We start from the raw sequence: 17,137 nt of genomic DNA on the forward strand, positions 1-17,137 counted from the left end.
TCGTCAATTCTTCCTCATCCCATTATCACTTCATTTCTCATTTCTCTCCCTGTGTCAGATAACATTTGGTTCATCATCATCATTGTCAATCAAACAAAACCTCCCAGGTCATGCAAGGCGACAAAGAATACTGTGGCCTCGAGGATTATGGCCTGGTGGGCGACATGCACACCTGTGCCCTGGTCAGCAAGAATGGCAGCATCGACTCCATGTGCTGGCCGGTCTTTGACTCGCCCTCCATTTTCTGTCGCATTCTCGACAAAGCAAAGGGCGGCCACTTCTCCATCACTCCCAGTCGTGGTCTGCACAATCCCCTGAGCAAGCAGCGCTACCGTCCCTACACCAATATGCTCGAGACCCGCTGGATCCACGATGAGGGAGTCATCAACATACTCGATTACTTCCCCATCACCAAGCCCAAGTCGCCCGTCGTGGGAAGTCAAGAGCTGCCCGAGTGGTGCCATTGCAATCAGCCCAGTCTCCCCGGGGAACCCCATCATGCTTGTCATTCCGGTCTAATCCGCAAGGCGGAATGTGTGCGGGGCGAGATGGACATTGAGATTGAGATCTTTCCCGCCTTCAACTATGCCCGAGACTCTCATACCGCTCAGTTGTCGCGAGGCGATGGGGTTCATCGGGCCCACTTTCAGTCGGCGGCCCAGCGACTCCAGGTCAGTGTACTGGTCGATGCTGGGGAATTGGCCGCCGACGCACAACTGACTCCGGAACTCCGACTGTCGGAGCGACCGGGTCACCTGGGTCCGGGTTTGGTCGGCAAGATCACCTTGAAGGAAGGCCAGTCGATCACTCTACTCCTTCATGATCAGGAGTCAATCACCTCCAATGTCTTGGTGTTGGGCCCGGAGCTGAGACGGTTGGAGCGAACGACGGGCGACTTCTGGTCCGACTGGACCAGCAAATGTACCTTCCGGGGACATTACCGCGAACAAGTCGAACGAAGCCTGTTGGTTCTCAAACTACTCACCTACAAACCCACCGGTGCGATCGTGGCTGCACCGACCTTTTCCCTTCCCGAGCACATTGGGGGCAGTCGCAATTGGGACTATCGCTACTCGTGGGTGCGCGACGCGGCTTTCACGGTCTACGTCTTTCTAAAGAACGGCTACCCCGAGGAGGCCGAATCATACATCAACTTCATCTTCGATCGCATTTTCCCACCCTTGTCCCAGAACGCCAAGCCTGGAGATCCCTTCTTGCCCATCATGGTCACCATTCACGGCGAACGGGAGATCCCCGAGACGGAACTCGATCATCTCGAGGGATATCGAGGAAGCCGACCGGTGCGAATTGGAAACGGGGCGGCCACCCATATCCAACTCGACATCTACGGGGAGCTGATGGACAGTATCTACCTGTACAACAAGCATGCCGCCGACATCTCCTACGACCACTGGCTTGCTATCCGTCGCATGGTCGACTTTGTGATCGAGGTTCGCCATCAACCCGATCAGTCCATCTGGGAAGTCCGCGGTCCTCCCCAGAACTTTGTGTATTCTAAGATCATGCTGTGGGTTGCGCTTGATCGCGGCATTCGACTGGCAGAGAAACGCTCGAATTTACCTTGTCCGGCACGGGCCCGGTGGGTGCAGGAGCGAGACGACTTGTATGATGAGATCATGACAAAGGGGTACAACGCGGAAAAAGGATTCTTCTGCATGAGCTACGAGAATCGGGATGCATTGGATGCGGCGGTTCTCATTGCTCCGCTCGTCTTCTTCATCGCTCCCAACGACCCGCGTCTCCTGAGCACGATCCAGAAGATCATGGAACCTCCAGCTCGGGGAGGATTGAGTGTCGCCAACATGGTATCGCGATACGATACGGGAAAGATTGATGATGGTGAGTTAATCATCGAGTGCGTGCGGGCTGGTCTCACTGGGCAGTACTGATACGCATAATAGGGGTGGGCGGGAACGAAGGTGCATTCCTGATGGTCACCTTCTGGCTTGTCGAAGCGATGATGCGCGTACGTACAATCTTTTTGATATTTGCTTTTGCTTCCGCTCGTCATCTAATCCCGACTTTCTGTACATCTAGGCTGCTCGATCCAAGGAGTATCTCCCTCATAATCAATTTTTCAAGCAGCTGCGGAGAACAGCTACCTCGCAGTTTGACAGTATTCTGTCATTTGCAAACCACCTGGGCATGTTTTCGGAAGAAGTGGCCTCATCAGGGGAGCAGATTGGTAACATGCCGCAAGCATTCAGTCATCTCGCCTGCGTCAGTGCCGCGATGAATCTTGGGGGTGGAGAGAAATAAAACATATTACATAGGATACAATATACAGCATACACGTTCTCTGTGTCGACATAAGTTTGGTGCCGGTCGGCTGAGTGCCTCTCGTCGGCAGAAGTCTTGTAAAAATCAAACAATTCCAAAATTCAAAGCAAGCTATGTTGCGTCTTATCTCACTAACCTGACCCATGTCATCTCGTGTCTGTTTGCCATTGGCGATGCGAGTTTTTTCTTTTTCGATCCACTCGCGCTCGCAAAGCTAACTCCCACGTACGCTGACTGCCACAACCACGTACCATCAAGGGTGAAATCTCAAAACAACGACCTGTAATAGAGCATTTCTACGAGTTTTGTGATACCAGTACACCCGGACAAAGTCACTACACTCCGCGTGAGCGGTATTTGGCAGCGCCCGCTTCCCCAGCCTGAATACGAGCCGAGGGACTACATCGTCATCTTAGTCATGTTTGTTTGGGCGTTTTCGAGTGACCTTTCACAGACAGCACAGGGCTACGACGATTGAACACCAGCTTTGACTGGCTTCTGTAGTGGTAGGCGATAGGTTCAGCTCGTCGCCCCGTATTGAATGTGGTAGGCCACAGTTCCGATAATATCATTGGCGAAATCGCGAGGTCGGAGATCCCTGATCCCGGAGAGAGGCTGCACATGATATCTGCTGCAGATTGCATTGTAAGGTGGGCCAGGTCGTTTAAAATGATGATGACCGCCGCCTCAGCTTTCCCCCTCGAAGTAGGTCCCAGCGTTGCGGAATCAGGCCCTTTCGTCTTCTGGAAACATCATTCTCACCCAAGATCTTCAGCATGGACGGCTTCGATGTGACTACAGCGCCGGAAGCCTACCAGGCTGTCAAGCCCATCGCGGACCTCTTCGTGCTCGGGATGGGTCTAGGCTGGACAATCAACTACATCGGCATGGTGCACGTCTCCTTCCGCGACAAGACCTATGCGATGGCGATCATACCTCTCTGTTCCAACATTGCCTGGGAAACCGTGTTCGGGTTAATCTACCCATCGAAAAGCCTTATCGAACAGGGAGTCTTCCTCGTGGGCCTGGCGATCAACTTCGCCATCATCTACGCCGCCATTAAACATGCCCCCAACGAATGGAACCACGCGCTGCTCGTCCAGCGCAACCTCGCGCTCATCTTCTTAATTGGCATTGTTATCTTCTTGACCGGATTCCTGGCACTGTCGCGCGAGATCAGCCCCTCCCTGGCCTACTCCTGGGGTGCGGTCTTCTGCCAGCTCGCGCTGAGTGCCGGGGCACTCTGCCAGTTGGTGAGCCGGGGCAGCATCCGCGGCGCCTCGTATGCTCTGTGGTAAGCACCCTTGCCCTAACGATGCCTTCATGCGCTTTGGCAGCGACGTACTGACAGGCTCAGGCTCTCTCGCTTCCTCGGATCCTGCTGCACGGTGGTCTTCGCTGGGCTGCGGTGGTGGTACTGGCCGGAGTCATTTGCGTGGCTGAACAGTCCCTTGGTGCTGTGGAGTCTGGCGGTGTTTCTGCTTTTGGATATCTCGTATGGGTTTTGTTATTGGTACGTTCAGCGCTGGGAGCAGATGCAGTTGGGGAAAGGGGGTGGCAAAGATAAAAGTGGATGATGGCGGATAGACTTGGGCCTGTGGATGTTGTTGCCCCGCTTATTTGCTGTTATTGCTTGCTACAAGAGGAGTCCAGTGGTGGCGAGAGTGGTAAGTAAGTATAAATACTGTGACCATAAATGATTATTGAGACTCGGAAATCAGGCAGAACCGTTTAACTAGACTGACTGCCAACGCAGCAATTTCTCACCGCCAGCGTCACACGATAATAACCGGCCTTAAGTACGGAGTACCATAACTTAGTTGGTCTGAAGTAGTACTAAAGTACCAAACTACTAAGTTAGTTTATTCCCTAGTATCGGCCCGGAAAAGACCGATCTCCGTATTTATTTGACAGGCACGTGGCACGATTTATTGCATGATGCTAAACTCCTTTAATCAAGTTTTCCTCAAGACGTGGTCTTTTTCTCCCCAACCTAAAGGGAGAGAGGAAGAGGCGAGAAAAATCAAGATCAATCGCTAAATAAATACTAGAATTATTTATTCTGCTATCCGATCCGTTCACTTGCACATTCGACCTCCATGGCTCATCGTGCAACCACCGACCCCATCGAAGTGGACATAGGGGAGGAGAATCCCGGGGCTGGTGGGGGAAATGAATCCTCCTCGTCAACCACCTCGCTGAGCTCGAGTGTCTTGAAGTATGAATACCGACATGGTCGGCGGTATCACGCCTATCAATCGGGCAGCTACCCATTCCCCAACGATCAGCCCGAACAGGACCGGCTGGACATGATCCACCACGTCTTCTACCGCTTGCTGAACCAGCGGCTGTACCTGGCGCCCATTGACCCCAGTGGACTGCGAATGCTCGACATCGGCACGGGCACAGGCGTGTGGGCGATCCAGATGGGCGACGAGAACCCAACCATCGACAAGATCGTCGGCAATGACCTGAGCCCCATCCAGCCGGCTTGGGTGCCGCCCAACGTGCATTTCGTCGTCGACGACGTCGAGAAGGACTGGGTGGGTAACAAGCCCTACGACTACATCCACTGTCGCTACATGGCCGGGTCCATCCGCGACTGGCCCCGGCTGATCCAGCAGTGCTATGACAATCTGGCGCCCGGGGGTTGGCTGGAACTGCAGGAATCAGCCAACACGCTGTATTCCGAGGATGGGAGTCTGAAGCCCGATAGCTGGATGGTGAAGATGATGGAGGGCCTACTCGAGGCCGGGGACAAGATTGGCCAGACCCTGGACCCAGCACCCTCCTTTGAGGGTTGGGTCCGCGAGGCGGGCTTCACCAACGTCCAGAAGCACGCATTCAAGCTGCCCATCGGACCATGGCCCAAGGATGCGCGGCTGAAGGAATGTGGGAGCTTTATGCGGGTCAATTTCATCGAGGGGGTGGAGGGGTTCACCGCGCAGCTCTTCATCGATGTTCTGGGCTGGACGCAGGAAGATGTCGCTGCTCTGAACGCTGGGGTCCGGGCTGAGGCTCTGAAGGGCGCGGTTCACCCCATCTTCGATTTCTTGGTGGTGACCGCACAAAAGCCCTTGACTGCTTAGGCTGATTGTTGAGTAGGTGCAGCGGAGGTGGCGGCGCGGAATCCAACGACCGGAACGATAGACGCAAAGCTGTATGTTATGTATAGAATCTGCGATGATCTTATTATTCTTGTTATTTCCCATCCCCAACCCTTCCTGTCCAAGAATGCGACCGTCAACAAAGGTTCTTCGCAAGCTTTTTTATGGATTGAGCTTTGTAGGGTTGTGAGCGACCCGATCCATGAGAATTGTGGACTCGTAAGTTTCAAGCTTATTATAGGGCCACCTGAGAACCCCACCACCTTTCCAAGGCAGCGCAGGGGTCCATCACCAGGCCGAACTTGGACCTTATCTTTCTTGCTGTGTGAGGTTGTTCGGGATTCGTTCGGACTTGGGTCGGGCTGTCTCGGTAGAATTTTCTTTCTCTCCGACTCGATAGCCGAGGCACCGACAGCCTCCGCGGCACACAGCCTCTTGGCAGAAAACATCAGAAAACATCCACCCTTGCATGTTGGAGGTAAGCTGGAGCTACGCGAGCCCCAATCATCTGCGCATAACGCGCAAACGCACAATCAAAGCGTTATGTTAGAGGTCCAGCGGTTCAACATGGCTTCGGAGTACTCAACCCGACATCGGAAGAGGCTGCTTCCCTGCCGGGAGTGGGATCCCTCGTCGGCCGAATATCATACTGGTTCAGCGAGGTCTGGAGGGGATCAAAGGCAAAGTCATCACTGTACGCGAGTCGCGTCAGGTAGAGCTCGCTTTCCAACGCACAGATCTTAGCATTCAGGCGTGTGATCTCCTCGTCTTTCTCTTGGTGGGCCTTCATCAAGGCGACATGTTTCTGCTGTAGTTTCCGGTGGTGACAGGATAACGCCCGGAAGCTCTTCTCGAGTTCGCGCGATGTGAGGGTTGACGGGCTGCGCGGTCGTGACGCAGTGGCCTGCGATCCTGTCAGTATAGTTATGACCATGTCATGGTACAAGAACAAGGCCTCCTACTGGAGCTGTTTTTCGACTAGGCTTTGCGCTTCGCTGCTCCGAACATAGGCGGGTGCAAGCTGTGCAGCTCGTCACATCGCCAGGTGTGTCAGAGGGTGTGCTCGCGAGACTTCTGCTGATACCGGATACCTGGAAGAGTTGTCAATCCGCCATCCCAGCAGGACAATCTGGCTCACTAAGGGTTCACTGACCTGACTCACGGGACTTAGAAGGGCATCATGTGCTACCGATGTCGTGACTGCGGATTCCATGTTTTTATCCGCGCAAATTGAGCAGGTGTAGGGTAATGCAGTGCGAGGATGCGATCGTTCTTCCAAAGAGAGATGTCACGCATAGAACGGCCTTTCAATCTGAACTCGAGAGATCATATATAGAAAGTGTACTAAGACAACCTTATCCCTTGCGTCATCAGGAATAAGTTAGTTAGTTAGTTTGTGAATTTGGTGCAGTCCGGAAAGTTCTCGAGCGTCTAAATTCGGCGAGAATATCGCGCATGGCCCCACAACGGGCAGACACTCCCATGCGGGTATTGCGGGCAACCTGGCCCGCAGAACAAGGGAACAAGGGAACAAGGGAACAAGGGTCTCGAGAGACAAATGAAAAGGTGTGAATTCTAATGGAATACAAGACTCAACTGTTGGTATGAAAGTATACGCCAACGGCTGGCAACCAAGGCACACTAATGCCTCACTGACATCATATTGATCATTCTTTTTGCCGCCCGAGTATCTACATCACCTCAATACCCTCATTCCAAACCTGTTGCGTTGATGTCTATGGTTTCTTTCCATCCAGCGCGGTCTTTTCTAAGCAAGGCAAACATACAGAAACCGCAACCTCATCATCGATCATCCCATCGTGCACGGCATTCAAGATAATCAGAACCAATCATCTCCTTATTTTGTCTCTTCCACGAGCCTGGCGTATCTCATGCCGCACAGCAAGTTCTCCGCTCCGTTCGAATGGGCATAGACCCCACCAAAGAATTGCTCTGTGGCGTCTTTCCCCACCTGGCTAAGAATGATCTTGGTACCACCCGGATGCTGATGTACGAATGGAGCCACATCATAGATAATTCCCTTGAGACAGATCAAATGGTGGCCGCCGTTCGCTCTCTCGGTATACTCGGCCCAGGTCAACAGCGGAAGATCCTCAACCGGGGTTCCCCAACTGATCCCCTTGGCCTCCTGGTCCAATTTCTTCATCCTCTGCTGATGCGCGCCCATACTGACCTCATTGTCGGGGAACTGCTTCAGGTCGGACGTCATCCCAAACAAGGACAGGATGTAGATCGTCCACTTGGGGGGATCATAGTGGTACCAGCGCACTCCGCTGCGGTAGTCCATGGGAAACTCGTGGTGGTAGTTGTGGTAGCCCTCGCCTCCGGTCAGGAAGGAGGTGATGACGCTGTCGCGCGGCGAGTGTCGGTCGGAGTAGGTCTGGTCACCGAGACTGTGGGCGATGGAGTTGATAAAGAAGGTGCTCTGTTGGACAATGAACATCCGGATGGCACCGGCGTACACCAGGCCGCCCCACCAGTCGTCCCAGAGTAGCCCCGCGAAGACTGTGGGCAAGATGAACGCAGTGAGCACGAACAGCGACATGTAGTTGCGCCGCTGCCACATCACAATCTTGTCGTTCTTGAGGTCGGACACGTCGGTGCGCCCGGTGAGGCTGCGGTCCTGCGTGAAGATGATCCAGCCGAAGTGGGCATAGAACAGGCCCTTGTGCACGCTGTACGGATCCTGATCAGTGTCTGTGAAGCGGTGGTGGGCACGATGGTCGCGCGCCCACGTGTAGGCATTGCCTTCGCCAACGGATGCTGCGAAGAAAGCGAGGAAGAACCGCGTTACTGCGGTTGCGGTGTAGGCGCGGTGAGACCAGAGCCGGTGGTAACCTGTCTGTAGATTAGTTTTGCACGATCTCCGGGTCAAGGAGAGTGAAAGTGCTGACACACCTGCTGAAAGACTTATCCCACTGATAAAATAATAGACGATCGTGAGGATAGCCGTCTTCTTGTGCAAGGGAACCTGAGTGGCTCCAATGAACCCGAGCAAAGGAATACCCCAGATGATGAACATCCGGAACCACTCTAGACGCTTGAACCAATGGATCTCATTGAGCGGCTGGGCTGGAGGCTCTTTCCTGTCGGCCAGGATTTCTTTTTCTTGCACCGTCATTTTGGGGATTGTGAGACGAGAATTGGCGTCAGTCGATCAGTCAGTCCTGTCGCTGCAGATCGTAGTTTCAATATAGAACTCGAGAGCGTTGCAAGTTATGTACAAGAAGTGAGCCCAGTCTCACAAGCAAAACATCCCACAATCCGTCATTCCTGGGATACTTCGCGCAGGATTCGTTTGTCATGTCAACCGCTGCAAGGCTGTTTGGGGTGGCATCTGGCGAGATGGACCCTCCGATCCGCAAATCCTTCAATCCCCAAATCCTTTCCCTGCAACCAAACAACGGCCAGTTGATTCCTTCTCTGATTCACAGATTGCTACGAGACGACGATAGACGCAAGAGCCTTTTCTAACGCCACACTTAGCTTTCTATTTTCTCCTCATTCGAAGTTGAAGCCAGGCTATATTCAACCCGGGGTTGTATCTTGTCCCATCACATACTCACCAAGTCGATCAACCCGCCAAACCATCACATTGAACACCGATTTCCAGCAAACGCAGCATTTAGTTCGAGACAGCAATCATGATAGCCACCGAAATAGCCGGCTTAGTCGGCTCCTTATCGCCCAGCAAGGTCTTTCTCGTCGCATTTGCCGTACTGAACTGGAAATCTCTGCCCTTCGCATGGACGGTACGCCCACACTCGAGTCTACAGACACAATCCATTCCATCTAGCATCCCACTGACCCAAGGCCATCCAGACTCGTCTCGTCTACTGGTTCATCCACGGGCTCTACGACCTCGCCTATCCACCCAGCAACCCCAGTCCGCCCGTCGACCTGCAAGGCAACCCAACCCACCCGATCTTCGCCGTCGGCACCACCACCTCCTACTGCTCCCTGCTCGAGACGGACTACAACTTCCACAAATCCAACAGCACCTACTACGCCGACTTGGACGCCTCGCGCATCACGCCCATGGCCTACTTCTACTGGCCCGGGCGCGAGAAAGTCAGCGCGGAGATCGATGCCGAACTCGCCGCCCAGGCCACAGCCGAGGGGAACCCGCCGCCGAAAAGTGCACCGATCTTCATCGCTCTCGGCGGCGTGTACTGCAGTTTCAAGAAGGAGATCAAACCGTTCGAGCGGTACGAGATGCGGTCGCAGGTTGTGGCCTGGGATCGGAAGTGGATCTACGTGCTGACACACTTTGTGAAGACGGGCAAGCGAAACAAGGATGGGAGCAGCATAGTCGCGGCGGTGGGAATGAGCAAATACTGTGTGAAGAAGGGGAGATTGACGGTGCCCGTGGAGAGGTTGCTCGCCGCTGGGGGGAAGGTGCCTGCTAAGCCGGTGGCGGTGGCGGACCAGGGCAGTGAGAGCAGCGTAGATGCACAGTTCGAGTTCACACCGGCTAGCAAGGCAGGGAGGGAGTGGACGTGGGAGCAGATCGAGGTGCAGCGGCTGCAAGGATTGAAGTACTGTCGGTCCTTTATGGGGATTGATGACGACTTTTATGGAAGTTCATAGTAGAACTGCAGGTTTTTGTTTTTTTTTTAGCAATGATATTAGAAATGGAATCATAGACGGAAGACCAGTAGGATACGGTATTAGCTCTTCTATTGCTCTGTTTATATATGGTATATATCTGGTATTCATTCTGTTACTCGAGTCTACACCCCAGTGGCGTACTGACTTCTCCTGCGCAACGCCGGCCCGTAAATCCACAACAGAATCGGGGCGGGCACCCCGATCACGAATCCGACCAAAGCAAGCACTGAGTTTCCCCAACCGTAGTGCAGCTTGTCATAGAGATACGGGGCAAACAGCGGGAAAGTAAACCCCGCCAGCGAGCGCAACGACTGCGCCCCCGCACTCGCCGACGCGGCGTAGGTGGGATACACATCCAGGGCATACAGTTGGGTGCACTGCGTGCCATACTTGACCCCGATGGCAAACAGCGCAATGCCGATGTCCGGCATGATCCAGTGCAAATGATGCTGCGCACTCCACCCATACCACAGCAGTCCGACCGGGACCATTAGGGCACCGGGCAGCAGCAGCGGGAGACGGAACTCGGGCTGGGCGGTGCCATTGTTGCCCGCCACCAACCGGCGGTAGACGATGCCGATCAGCATGGCGCAGGATTGGGTGCCAATGATGTACCCCACGGCCAACCCCAGATAGTTCAAGCCAGCGATGCTGATCGACTGGTGGTACTGGGTGGTCCAGAGCTCGGCAAAGGTCGCCAGCGCCAGGTAGACCAGCCCGAACAAGTAGGAAATGTACAGGGTCAGCACCTGAAAGATGGGCTGCGTGGCCAGCAGAATATACGGCCGGGTACAGGCAACCCGCAGTTTTTTGCGCAGACTCAGGTCGTCTTCCTCCCATTTGGTGCGGAGGGACGTGTTGCCTGTCTCCTTGCGTAGTCGGGCTGCTTTGCGACCCAGCAGCACCGGAGCGTAGGTCTCTTGGAAGAAAAAGGTGGCGATGAGTTGAAACAGACCATCGGCGATGCTCACGCTCCAGAAGGTCCAGCGCCAGGAGCTGTACTGAGTGATAAATCCACCTAGCAGAGGGCCTAGGGTTGGTCCCAGCAGCGTGACCATGGTGTAGATACTGACGGACAATCCTCGCTCTTCTTTGCGCCACAGATCCCCGAGAATGCCAGAAGCAATCACACTTGCCGCACTGTAGATGAATCAGATGATGAACACAGATCGATGAGGCCAAACAATGCCGGATACGGGGCAACCCACCTCCCTCCAAACCCAGCAAAGAACCGACAGACAATCAGCTGGGGCCCTGTTTGTGCAAATCCACACGCGGTGTTGAAGGCGAGATAGATCAGATTGAATCCCTGCAAGATGGCGCGCCGCCCATAGACCTCGGACATTGGGGCGGAGAATAGGGGCCCGAAGGCGTATGCCAGGAGGAAGATCGACAGACTCATCGTTTGCTCGAAGGCATGGTGGATGTGCAGGTCTTTCGCCATCGTGCTCAAGGCTGGAGCGGTCATGGAGGTGGAGATGGGCGAGATGAAGGCAAAGGTTGAGGCGATGGCGGTCATCCTCCATCGCATCTTGAACGACCAGTTCTTCGGGTTGTCGGGATCATCTTCGCCGTCCCAGGTCACCTTGGAAGTGTCAATAGCGGATGGGAGGTGGAGGGGGAGACTTAGATGAACACTGGTATGCAGTAGATGCAGTGTCCGACCGAAAGAGACGACTTACCAGGTTGATGTTGGAGTCTGTCTCGGAGGCTTGACATTCCTTGATCGGCAGTGGTGGCTCTTTGCTTTGGGCAGGGTCGGTCACGGGGACTGGCCCTTGAGACTGGGAAGTCTCCATACTGCCACGGTCGGAAAAGTCTCAAATCTGGAGAAATCAAGCAGATTGGGATGAAGAACAGAGCCAGCGGAAAATCAAACTGTGACACCGAGTGGGAAGCTACTCAGGGCGTGGTGACATTCGACCGGAAGGGGAGATTGATAGAGGGAGCGGAGAGAGAGATGTGGTGAGTGTTGTTGTTGTAGGGCCAGCATCGGTCTTGGCGTCCTCTCAACCCATTTTTTCCTGATTGATTGACTGACTGCACGGCACTACCTACTAGTAAGCTGGGCTGGCCTCAACGGGAAATCTTCTGCTAGACTGATCAGAGAATCCGTTAGATTCATCAACGGCCAGCCTTGACTGCTGACCCCTCATGAGTTCCTACTCCGCAGCAAAAGAAAATGTTCTCCCCCTCACGCCTTCACGCCCCGTATTCCTGCATTCCTGCAATCCCCTATTCCTAGCCCTCCTTCCTCCCCACCTCCAAGGTTGGATTTGAGGCTCAGTAGTCCAGCCTTAGTTTCATCCTTCGTGAATTCTGTTTCTGGCTCTTATCTGGTGGTGTTCTCAGGTTCCTGATCCATGGAAAAAAGCAACTAGCGGAGTCTTTGACCTGGCGGGAATTTCCGCTGTCATGGTACTCGGCCTTGACGGCTTCGACCTAGAGTGACTCCATGCAACCACTACATATCGCCATGGCCTATTTCAGATACATTGTGAAATCAGTCTCGCAATCAACTATATATCCCCCGTTATAGCAGACATGGCAGAGAGCCTGGAGCAATGGATAGAAATGGCGTCGCGGTCGGCTCTGAGCCAAGTCGGGCCGAGTAGTGGCCGAAATCCGGAGCTCACGACGGTTAGTCATCGCTGCTCGCCCGGCTTTCGGCATTGCGTCTCTCCGCTCTGCCTTCCATGTCTACTACAAGTTTACAACCACATGGCTGCTAATCGCCTACATGAATTGAAATTCTGTAATCAAGTATTAGCCAGTAGCCTAGTGAGCTAGTGCCGCTGTACTGATGCACTGGATCTTTTTCTCGAACATCCACCACGTGTAGTTAGCTGGGGTCCACTGTTTTCGATGCAGGATGCAACCCTAGGACTCTGTAGCAGGATAACTCGTTCGGGGTCTAAGAAATTATTCTAATCAGCTTCGTACTATGAAAACAAAGATCATAGGAAAGTCAAAGTAGCAGGTCTGTATGACTTGGGAGGCTGAAGTTGATATCCGCCGGAACGCCGCCAAGCCACCTGGTATAGATATATGTTGTCCTACTACAACGTATGGTTTCGAGGGTCCGTTCCTAACATTGCAACCTCTGACAGAGAATGCCGGTTTCCAACTCGAGAAATTGACCATAACAGCGTCAGTTAAAGACTCCGAATCGTCAAATCACCGCACGGATCGATCGACCCTACTCCGTACAGCCACAGAGCACTGGACGAAAAGCGAAAAGCGATGAAACCTCATCCTACCCGCAACGTACCCACATTCCCGTGGAAAAGGAAAATCATGCTCCACCGCGCGGATAAGGCCCTAGGTCAACCGATTGATATTGATCAGTGATCGTGGAAGTGTTGGGACAAGATCCCTGCAAGATTTCAAGGCTACAAGCACATGGCTGGACAGACACCGGTCCTAGGCTAGGTCGCTAGCCCGCTAGTCTGGCTCTCATGCATTATTGCTCCACCAACACGCAAGCGAGAGAGTCTAGCCTCAAACGGGGAATTGGGGTTGACAGGGCCCGGCTGTTTTGGGGATCTTGACGAGATCAAGCGCGCTAAATCTGGAGTGGGGGAGCAAATCTCAACCCCCAAGAGTGCTTGGACAAAGCTTGCCAACATACTTTGTTGGATTTGAAAGGATTGGCAATTTGGAATGGAAGGGAGAGGTGGGACGCGGCTATGCTGGGTGGGGCGGCCGGAGGCCCATCTCTAGCCGATCGTGCTGGCGTTTGACTTCGTAACCCAGAAAAAATGAGAAGAAAAGAAAGAAAAGATTGCGTTTGTGGTTTGGAAAATAACGAACATACAGACTTCTATGGACGGTAGGTCTCAGAGGATATTCCGTTCAGAGATCAGAGGTTGGCTTGAGCTGAGAAAGGTAAGCATCCTCACGATGCGTATCGCCATGGATGCTGCTGGCATCGAATCCCGGGAATGCTTCTTCTCCGAGGTCATCGATTACCTCGCGTACCTGGACTGCTAGAGCGTTGCGGGTCGCTCGAATTTGACTCAAAGATCCTGATGAACGTGGGTTCAATGCGACCAACAACGGTGGTAAAGATTTCAAAATATCCATACCAGTGTCGCCGATCTCGAGCGCTGCAAACGACACCCCGACCAGGAGAGCGAAGAACCCGATCGCAAATTGCCACAGAGGGACAGAATCTGGGATGTAAGTATGCACCTGCATATACCAGGGCAGAAGATGAGAATAGTGGCCACCAGAGCGCCCGTAGCGCAGCCAGAAGCAGACCAGGAAGGTGTACCAAGTATACAGCGCCGGGACTAATCCAAGCGCCACCAGGATCTTCCAGCTTGCAACGACGTCTTGGGCTCGGACTTTAACCACTGATGCTGCCAATGCTTGCCGTTTCTTCTTAACCGAAATCACCTTGGTGGTCACGAAGACAGGCCAAAACAAAAGTACCCCGGGAAGGGTGCCGACGCTTAAGACGACCAGCTCCGTAAGTCGATACAGTAGCGTAGCAAAGGCCACCAGCCATGGGCGATCGGTGGCATTGCCCCATTCCACCTGGTGGTCCTTAATGCCCAGTGCTCGAAGCTTGACATTATAATCCAAGACTGCCTTCTTGAGTCGCACCACTCGCGGGTCATCCCGGTATCTCGTGTACCCCTTGAGTAGCCGCCGGTTCCATTGAACCACCAACGGCAAGGGCAGCTTCTTGCCGATCGGCTTATACAGGCGTCTGGTGGCCTGGATCAGTTGTAGGGTCTCGTGGTCCGGACTGGGTTGAGTGACCGCTGCGAGACCATCATTGATCGTCTCCAGCAGGGAGCCGATGGCATTGCGCTTCTGTGCTCCCCCGGCTTCGTAGGCCTTGACCTGATCGGGATGAACATCAATGGGATGGCCAAACTCAATGACCGCCCGCGATCGAAATTTATGGGCATGAAAGTAGTTCATGCCGCAAGGGATGATGGACAGGCCACAGTCCGGATCCCGCGATAGGGCTCCGAGGGCCATGATGGCTACACCGGCCTTCAAGGGCAGCAGGTCCGAGCGGTCATGGCTGCCGCCCTCCGGGAAGATGCCGATGCAGGCCCCCTGCGACAACTCTTGCCAGACGGAGGCAAACATGCGTTTCTGATCAATGTGCGGGGCGACCTTGAACCTCGTTCCTGCGCCCGTCGCCGGTGTCAGCAGAGCCATGGCGTGTGGAGTCTGGAACGGGGCTCGAAGCCGGAGCTCAGTCGGCCCTATGATCTCCTCAATGTACTGGCTTTCTGGCACGGCCTTACCGACCTTGGGCAGGATGATGCTGCCCCCGACCATGACGTCTGGTCCCGTGAAGTCAGTGTCAACTCCACTAATCCGAGTCGGGTCCCCCTCGGGCGAGGGAAGGTAGATGGTCCCCTGGCCCGGTCGGACATGGTCCATGGCGCGGGTGACGGGAAGATTGCCCAAGGCGCCCGCGATGGTGCCAATGTAGGGCTCGTGCAGTGATTTCTCCGCGATGAGGAAGGAGATACGGCGGCCAACATGCTTCTTCATCAGCTGCATCAAGACCAGCGAGTCGACGAATTGATTGGCGTGTGGCGCAGCCACCAGGATGACGGGTCCCTTGTTGGGGACCCGGAAGGAATTGCGAGTCGAGACCTCCCGGAAGAAGACATCCAGCGTAACACTGAGAACGTGAAGCCCCAGGTCATACACCCAGGGGATCATTGGCTTGGCTCGTGCAGAGCTTGCCACTAACTGCTGTTGGAGTCGATTCTCGTCATTCGGGATTGAATCGCGTAAGTCAGCCTGATGGGATTCTGCGTGCGGCGGCTGACGGGGATCGTTCTGGGTGGCCATGGCAGTGAGAATTGACCTGCTTATTTCATCAACAGGTGGTGGTCTCGTCCAGGAAGAAGATTCTGACTGCGAGCGGGCGTAGCAAACATTGCCGAATTATGAGTGTTTGAGCGAATTGCGAGTGAGAGAGTCCGACAGGATTGCCATGAGAATCCCAATGAGCCGCGATGGAGACACTAAGGCTGCTAACCACGCCCCAGCTGGATGCCTCCACTTCATTCTGCCAGTCTTGGAGCGGGTCCGGCGGGTTCGATCATTGGAGACGGCGTATTTCCACGGACGTCGGCAGTCGCTGGAGATGTAACATCTTGGACTGCCTACTGACTGCCCAGGATCGAGGTAGGTAAGAAGGACAGGAAACTCCGAATGGTCGGTAATTGACTTGGTCATTTCGGCTTAATAATGGTCACTCAGGATGCAAACCAAGGCGTTTAGGAATGTGGTGTGAAGGTTGGAGTGTGCGAGTAAGAAATTGGTCAATCTTAGCGTGTGACAGCCTCCAACTGGTGGGCCCTAATTGGGTGGCCGTGCATCCTGTCCGGCAGGGTCCTTTGAACCTTTTTGCAGCTGGGAAGGCGATAGCTTGTGGGTGTTATAGAAGTGGAGCGCCTAACCACCTTCGTCTTTCCCCCCACTTCACCTTGAAGATATGTTCAGAACTTAAGCTTCCGTTTTGGTACTGAGTATCAGACCGGGGGGGATCTTAATATTGACTAATATAGCCCAAGAAAATACGAGGAAGGCTGCATGGTGGTTTCCAAAAGGACGATCCTTCTATTTTTGGCTAGGAGGAATTCTGGCAGAGAGTCTGATCCTCAACCCTATGTGGCAGGAGATGAGGGTGACTGCATAACTTGGTCAGCCTCCATTGTTCTCGATTTTTTTTCGGGCAGAAAAATGGTTGCCAGGAAAGTCAAGAATAAGAATACACCATCAGGGAGACAACTTAAGGTATAAATACCAGCGAACAGGTATTTTGAGTTGAGGAGGTGAAAAGTGACTTGGGAAGGTATCAGTGGTGGTAGTTAGAGGGAACGGGCCGGGAGATTAATCGGGCGGGTGTGATTGGTGATCCGGTAGGTTTTTATCTCCGCCAGCCAGCCCGGGATCCTTCCGCGGTCTAGAAGCCCTGAACCACTGGCAACTTGGAAACTGATATTACTTTCCCTCCATTTTTGCAGCTTTCTCTATCACTACGTACCTGTATGAGTGTGAATATGCCCCCATGAGGCTTGGAGGGAGGGGTGAGATTGTATCAGCGGACTCAG

At 53.9% G+C, this 17,137-nt stretch overlaps 7 protein-coding genes across 7 annotated transcripts; 4 read left to right on the forward strand and 3 right to left on the reverse strand.

The window, feature by feature from the left end:
• Positions 1–110: 110 nt before the first annotated feature.
• BO72DRAFT_465708 (glycoside hydrolase family 15 protein) lies at positions 111–2,280 on the forward strand (the record flags this gene model as incomplete). The annotated part of the gene is made up of 3 exons (XM_040946728.1): positions 111–1,860; positions 1,923–1,987; positions 2,059–2,280. 3 exons carry the CDS (start codon positions 111–113, stop codon positions 2,278–2,280), a joined length of 2,037 nt encoding a protein of 678 aa, XP_040804770.1.
• Positions 2,281–3,023: 743 nt separating this feature from the next.
• BO72DRAFT_483426 (uncharacterized protein) lies at positions 3,024–4,023 on the forward strand. The gene is made up of 2 exons (XM_040947802.1): positions 3,024–3,595; positions 3,659–4,023. Exons 1-2 carry the CDS (start codon positions 3,078–3,080, stop codon positions 3,876–3,878), a joined length of 738 nt encoding a protein of 245 aa, XP_040804771.1. The 5' UTR covers positions 3,024–3,077; the 3' UTR covers positions 3,879–4,023.
• Positions 4,024–4,033: 10 nt separating this feature from the next.
• On the forward strand, positions 4,034–5,680 carry BO72DRAFT_260794 (class I SAM-dependent methyltransferase). The gene has a single exon (XM_040940121.1). It carries the CDS (start codon positions 4,401–4,403, stop codon positions 5,388–5,390), a length of 990 nt encoding a protein of 329 aa, XP_040804772.1. The 5' UTR covers positions 4,034–4,400; the 3' UTR covers positions 5,391–5,680.
• A 1,333-nt stretch (positions 5,681–7,013) lies between these two features.
• BO72DRAFT_396830 (acyl-CoA desaturase) lies at positions 7,014–8,553 on the reverse strand (the record flags this gene model as incomplete). The annotated part of the gene is made up of 2 exons (XM_040942048.1): positions 7,014–8,267; positions 8,328–8,553. 2 exons carry the CDS (start codon positions 8,548–8,550, stop codon positions 7,267–7,269), a joined length of 1,224 nt encoding a protein of 407 aa, XP_040804773.1. The 3' UTR covers positions 7,014–7,266.
• A 375-nt stretch (positions 8,554–8,928) lies between these two features.
• BO72DRAFT_519919 (uncharacterized protein) lies at positions 8,929–10,045 on the forward strand. The gene is made up of 2 exons (XM_040949708.1): positions 8,929–9,181; positions 9,252–10,045. The coding sequence occupies exons 1-2, from the start codon at positions 9,074–9,076 to the stop codon at positions 10,017–10,019; spliced, it is 876 nt and encodes a 291-aa protein (XP_040804774.1). The 5' UTR covers positions 8,929–9,073; the 3' UTR covers positions 10,020–10,045.
• Positions 10,046–10,103: 58 nt separating this feature from the next.
• BO72DRAFT_444814 (MFS transporter) lies at positions 10,104–12,042 on the reverse strand. The gene is made up of 3 exons (XM_040943905.1): positions 11,723–12,042; positions 11,249–11,625; positions 10,104–11,180 (listed from the first exon to the last, which is right to left on the reverse strand). Exons 1-3 carry the CDS (start codon positions 11,837–11,839, stop codon positions 10,163–10,165), a joined length of 1,512 nt encoding a protein of 503 aa, XP_040804775.1. The 5' UTR covers positions 11,840–12,042; the 3' UTR covers positions 10,104–10,162.
• A 1,361-nt stretch (positions 12,043–13,403) lies between these two features.
• Positions 13,404–16,297, reverse strand: BO72DRAFT_444816 (uncharacterized protein). Its single transcript, XM_040943906.1, has one exon. It carries the CDS (start codon positions 15,867–15,869, stop codon positions 13,896–13,898), a length of 1,974 nt encoding a protein of 657 aa, XP_040804776.1. The 5' UTR covers positions 15,870–16,297; the 3' UTR covers positions 13,404–13,895.
• Between the last annotated feature and the right edge of the window lie 840 nt (positions 16,298–17,137).

Source organism: Aspergillus fijiensis (assembly GCF_003184825.1).
Source record: "Aspergillus fijiensis CBS 313.89 unplaced genomic scaffold BO72scaffold_7, whole genome shotgun sequence".
Taxonomy (NCBI): Eukaryota; Fungi; Ascomycota; class Eurotiomycetes; order Eurotiales; family Aspergillaceae; genus Aspergillus; species Aspergillus fijiensis.

Bases quoted from the DNA above. Each gene is read 5' to 3' on its own strand.
- BO72DRAFT_483426 (XM_040947802.1), top strand. From the start codon at position 3,078: ATGGACGGCTTCGATGTGACTACAGCGCCGGAAGCCTACCAGGCTGTC. The intron at 3,596-3,658 runs GTAAGCACCCTT...TGACAGGCTCAG, and splicing joins GGCGCCTCGTATGCTCTGTG to GCTCTCTCGCTTCCTCGGAT.
- BO72DRAFT_260794 (XM_040940121.1), top strand. From the start codon at position 4,401: ATGGCTCATCGTGCAACCACCGACCCCATCGAAGTGGACATAGGGGAG.
- BO72DRAFT_519919 (XM_040949708.1), top strand. From the start codon at position 9,074: ATGATAGCCACCGAAATAGCCGGCTTAGTCGGCTCCTTATCGCCCAGC. The intron at 9,182-9,251 runs GTACGCCCACAC...AAGGCCATCCAG, and splicing joins CTCTGCCCTTCGCATGGACG to ACTCGTCTCGTCTACTGGTT.
- BO72DRAFT_444814 (XM_040943905.1), bottom strand. From the start codon at position 11,839: ATGGAGACTTCCCAGTCTCAAGGGCCAGTCCCCGTGACCGACCCTGCC. The intron at 11,626-11,722 runs GTAAGTCGTCTC...GACACTTCCAAG, and splicing joins CAGACTCCAACATCAACCTG to GTGACCTGGGACGGCGAAGA. The intron at 11,181-11,248 runs GTGGGTTGCCCC...ATTCATCTACAG, and splicing joins TTTGCTGGGTTTGGAGGGAG to TGCGGCAAGTGTGATTGCTT.
- BO72DRAFT_444816 (XM_040943906.1), bottom strand. From the start codon at position 15,869: ATGGCCACCCAGAACGATCCCCGTCAGCCGCCGCACGCAGAATCCCAT.